This window comes from Limulus polyphemus, unplaced genomic scaffold (genome assembly GCF_000517525.1).
Source record: "Limulus polyphemus unplaced genomic scaffold, Limulus_polyphemus-2.1.2 Scaffold7860, whole genome shotgun sequence".
NCBI classification, from domain to species: Eukaryota; Metazoa; Arthropoda; class Merostomata; order Xiphosura; family Limulidae; genus Limulus; species Limulus polyphemus.
In genome coordinates this window covers 15,237-20,715 of record NW_013673470.1, presented here as the reverse complement: position 1 = coordinate 20,715, position 5,479 = coordinate 15,237, and the positions used below count along the sequence as shown (strand labels likewise).

The window sequence follows — 5,479 nt, the reverse complement described above, 5'->3', positions numbered from 1 at the left end:
TAGAAGAGATGAATATAGTTTGTACTCAATGAAACCCACTTGCTGTTTAAAAAATAACAAGAAATATTCAGTTTTGTAGCGTTATTTACTGAGAATGACAAAAGCGGGTAAGGGCAACAAATAGTTTTATAGTTTAGCCTGTACCTGTACATTTCATTTTTTCAATTATCAATCTGTTGTTGATAGTTCTTTGATATTTGGCTTATATGCTGTTGGTAGTTTTTTATTTTTCATTTTAAAGCAGTTTGTAATTTTGATTTTTGGTTGTTAAGTATTTAGTGACCTTGTGTGGTTGCGAAAGAAGTTGGTAGTTATGCTATGTTTGGTTGCTAAGCAGTTTGTAATTTTGATTTTCGGTTGTTAAGTATTTAGTGACCTTGTGTGGTTGCGAAAGAAGTTGATAGTTATGCTATGTTTGGTTGCTAAGCAGTTGGTAGTTATGCTATGTTTGGTTGCTAAGCAGTTTGTAATTTTGATTTTTGGTTGTTAAGTATTTAGTGACCTTGTGTGGTTGCGAAAGAAGTTGGTAGTTATGCTATGTTTGGTTGCTAAGCAGTTGGTAGTTTTTTTTTTTTTTTGGTATCTAAGCAGTTTGTAATTTTGATTTTTGGTTGCTAAGCAGTTGGTAGTCCTAAGATGTTTGGTTGCCGAGAGTAGTGAAGAACACTAGAGTTTAAAATATCTTGAAAGTTTAGTTTTTCTCTCAGCTGATCAAAATGTTGTTTCTACCAACTGCTTTGAACAGCACTTTCAACATTGAATATCTTAGCATTTTCTGAAAGCAGTTTACATACAAGTCCGCCATCTTTCCTTGTTCTAATTACGTTTTTCTGTTAAACTTTCCCTCCATATACAGTCAGTTTTTCTTTTATTTCCTTTTCTTTTATGTTGCCCCCAGTGGCACAGCGGCATGTCTGCGGACTCACAACGCTAGAAACCGGGTTTCGATACCCGTGGTGGGCAGAGCACAGATAGTCCATTATGTAGCTTTGTGCCCAATTCCAAACAAACAAAACAAATCCTTTTATATTGCCTCCAGTGGCACAGCGGCATGTCTGCGGGCTTACAACGCTAGAAACCGGGTTTCGAAACCCGTGGTGGGCAGAGCACAGATAGCCCATTATGTAACTTTGTGATCAATTCCAAACAAACAAAACAAATCCTTTTATATTAAAAGCAAGGAATTGAATGTCTTCAGATTAAAATATATATAGCTGTATATATAACTCTAATAACATGAATATGTTTAAATTTAACATATATTTTGACAAAAAGTGTTGTATCGTTTAATTCAGATAATTGTTATATTTTAAATTCTAACATATTAAACGATCTGTCAAAGCAGAATCTAAACTTTTACAGAAATTCTCATTATTAATCCTTTCTTTTCTATTTTCACTTTTACCCCTATTTTTATTTTGTTTATTACTACAAATATTTATTTGAAATAAACGTCCAATAATTAAAAATTTAATCTAATTAAGTTTAATTAAAAATTCGGCACTTTTGTTGAGCAAATCCTGATTTAATCCAATAGGACAAAGTTTTCTTTTCTTACTATTAGTTGATTTACATTATATATATATTTTTTCCAAGATAGTAATTTTGACATTAGCAAATGAATGTTTGTTAAAAATTATCTGTTTCAATTGAATGAGGTAAACCCTTATTAGTTTGATATCTGTGTAGGTTAACCCTTAAATGCAAAGGATTAATTGTGTCTTCTACATATGTTTAATAGATAAATTACGTTTTACATAGTGGTATATCTTGACGTAAATGTTGAAAAACCGGATAAGTTAAGCATCTTGAAATGTTGCAAAGAAACGTTTCATAGATTTAAGTAGCGGATGGTAAATAGCTAGATAAAATAAGAACCAGTGTACAACTGTGGTAGAAGATTCCTGAATAGGAAAATCAAACCGTAATTTTCGTTACATGGATGAGTTAATCTCCATTAACAACTTGAAGTATGATCCAAACCTAATATATCCAGAAAAACTTATAATAACGGTCTCAGGAGAAGCCTGTTCTACCGTTGTGACACCTACTGACAAAAATTGGAATTACATTTTAGTGACATTGCAAAATGCAACTGTTGAATTTAGTATCCATATAGAATTCACAGGTGACTTAGACGTAGACATTAATTTTGTAGAAGGCAGAATACAGTCGACTATTTTTGATAAAGAGAGAAAAATGAATTTTCCCATCCTTGGTTTACTCACCTCTAATAGTATTGTTCCATTTTTACTTCCCATCCTTGGTTTACTCACCTCTAATAGTGTTGTTCCATTTTTACTTCCCATCCTTGGTTTACTCACCTCTAATAGTGTTGTTCCATTTTTACTTCCCATCCTTGGTTTACTCACCTCTAATAGTGTTGTTCCATTTTTACTGTTAAAAGGATTATTATATTTCAATTATTTTTTTTTTTTTTACAATTTGCAACAATACTAATTCTTTTATCGATAATTTTCAATTATTCATAAATAAATTGAAAGTTAACGGTTATAAGGACTGACGTATTATTTTTTAATACTTTTTATAATAAACCTAACCACCTGGCCATGCTGGGCAAAGTATGTCTACATGTTTGGTTGGACGGGGATTCGAACCCGCGACCCGCAGATTGCGAGTCGAGCAACCTAACCACCTGGCCATGCTGGGCCAAGTATGTCTGCATGTTTGGTGGGACGGAGATTCGAACCCGCAACCCGCAGATTGCGAGTCGAGCACCCTAACAACCTGGCCATAACGGGCCACTTTAAAAAGTAAATTTTTGATTATGGCAACTACCTTGTGAAGAAGTTCAAGGTCGTTAGTTACTCAAGGTTATCCTTGGCTTATAAGTAACTTAAAAAAAAAATTAGATTTTTGTTCAGTATACCGGGACGGAAAGACTTAAAGTAAGTCTTTTAAACTTTTGATGTTTAAAAATTCATTTATAAACGAAATATTGGGAAGTATGGTTTATATTTTCATAGATTTGTTGAAAACTTAGAAGATCAAATAAATAATAAAATAGTTTGATTTGTTTATTATAAGCTAATGATTCCTTTGTTTCTTGGGCATGTCAATAAACTTGGTTTGGTTTTCCTCTGTTCTCTTTACCATATTGACACCATTTACTTTCTTTTAACCCTAGGTTTTATACTCCACGAGATACCTGGTCAGCAACAATTACAATCAGTAGTTGTGCCGTGTTACCTATAGCCTCGGACGTTCAGTGTCCACTGATACTAGTGGTCAAACCTTTGGCACTCCCTTCTGTTGAACAGGACTTAAACCTACAAGATCAAAGTGTAGTAAACTGTACTCATACGGTCTCAGGAGAAGCCTGTTCTACCGTTGTGACACCTAGTGCCGAGAATTGGAATTACATTTTAGTGACGGTGGAAAATGCAACTGTTGAGTTTAGTATCCATGTAGAATTCACAGGTGAGATGAGTGGGAAAAGGCTATACTAACTGAATAGAGTACTGAATTATCTTACTTTTGTGTTTACCAATATTTTTATGGTGTCGGTAAGGAGTAGAATGGACGAGTTGGAAGTTACTTTAAAACATTTTAAAATAATACGTTATGATGCCAATATTTTGTAGGTGTCGGTAAGGGGCAGAATGGATGAGTTGAAAGTTACATTAAAACATTTTAAAATAATACGTTATGATGCCAATATTTTTATGGTGTCGGTAAGGAGTAGAATGGACGAGCTGAAAGTTACATTAAAACATTTTAAAATAATACGTTATGATGCCAATATTTTTATGGTGTCGGTAAGGAGTAGAATGGACGAGCTGAAAGTTACATTAAAACATTTTAAAATAATACGTTATGATGCCAATATTTTTATGGTGTCGGTAAGGAGTAGAATGGACGAGTTGAAAGTTACATTAAAACATTTTAATAGCGGTTGTCGGGGAAAATATATTTGTTTTGAGTTTGAGCCTCTAAACATAATGCACTTTTTTAAATAAACGATTTTTTTCTACGTTTTTATTCAATGTCATCGTATCAAATTACTTGCTGGTAATGTGCTGTGATGCTAGTGAAGTTGAGTGATACTGTCTTTTGTTCAGTAATAGATAAATTCCTGTTTATTTCGAGCCTCAGATATGTTGAATACGGAAAATCTGTTATACTCTTGTGATAGAATGTTTATTTTCACGATAGTTTGTCAAGATGATTCTAAGAAACTTCTGTTAACGCCGGAAGAAGCTACAGAAACCCCACAGCTTTCCAGTTCTTCGTACTCGCAGCTTGTAGTTAAGCCTACTCCAGTATTCTCGTTTATAAACACCAGTTGTTGGAAAAACGTTCCGCTGGTTCGTCACACTATGGTAGAAAACTTTGCTTTCAGATACGAACCCTTATCTTCCGATAACAGTAGCTCCACATCGTCTGCTCTGAACATAACCACAGATGAGACGACATTGTTCAAGTTTGACATTTATCCTATCCAGGACATTGGGGGAACTCTGGAAATAAATATCGTCCTGCCAAGCACGATAGTAAGTACTGCTACAACCATACGATAACCATAACACTATAGCTTAAAGGATTTATGTATATTCCACTACTATTGAGTTTTTTTAATTTTATTGACAGTGTTTGCACGAGTAATTGAGTATAGTTAAATTGAACATAAAAGAAAACTTCTGTTAAATTAATTTGAAAATATGATTTGTGGTTTTGTTTTTAGAATATCACAATGAATAACATAACCATAGCGGCCTGTCTAGAGTACACAATGCGTCCTCGCTTGTCAGCTAATGGAAGCTGTGGGTCGGACATTAGTAATAACGTGAACACCAGCTCTGAAGATCATCGGGTACTCACTATGTTAGTACCTTATCCAGAGGCAGGGCCTTGGTATCTGGCCCTCACTCCTCGCTGTTATTTCCAAGAAAACGAAGGCAACGAGAAGTAAGTAAAAGTTCGTTGTATATTTGTAGCTAGGTAGATGTGGCAGGTAATAGTTGTTATATAATAACCATGAGGAATAAGGATCGTTAACATTTCGTAAATGTTTTCCAGTTGTGTTATTGAACTACGGTGTGTAGGTTTTGAGAGTGGGTGCTTGCAACGTAGAGTAGCTAAATGGGTGTTTGGAACGTAAGGTAGCTAAGTGGGTGTTTGGAACGTAAGGTAGCTAAATGGGTGTTTGGAACGTAAGGTAGCTAAGTGGGTGTTTGGAACGTAAGGTAGCTAAGTGGGTGTTTGGAACGTAAGGTAGCCAAATGGGTGTTTGGAACGTAAGGTAGTTAAGTGGGTGTTTGGAACGTAAGGTAGCTAAGTGGGTGTTTGGAACATAAGGTAGTTAAAAAAATAGATGCAAGTAGACCTGGGAGTCAATTGGAGTTTATATGAATGATGTTCCAGATTCAGTCTTGACCTTGAGTTTATAAGAATGATGTTCCAGATCTAGTCTTGTCCTTGAGTTTATAAGAATGATGTTCCAGATCTAGTCTTGCCC

The 5,479-nt window shown here is 34.7% G+C and overlaps 1 protein-coding gene across 1 annotated transcript in view; it reads left to right on the top strand.

Annotated features, from left to right (window-relative positions):
- The window catches only part of LOC106474924 (transmembrane protein 8B-like), a gene marked incomplete at its 5' end in the record, with an annotated part of 24,386 nt that overhangs the window by 6,416 nt on the left and 12,491 nt on the right, over window positions 1–5,479 (top strand). The window contains 3 exons of the mRNA XM_022403179.1: window positions 3,149–3,441; window positions 4,177–4,514; window positions 4,706–4,929. Coding sequence (XP_022258887.1) covers window positions 3,149–3,441; window positions 4,177–4,514; window positions 4,706–4,929 — 855 coding nt within the window. The remainder of the gene's footprint in view (window positions 1–3,148; window positions 3,442–4,176; window positions 4,515–4,705; window positions 4,930–5,479) is intronic.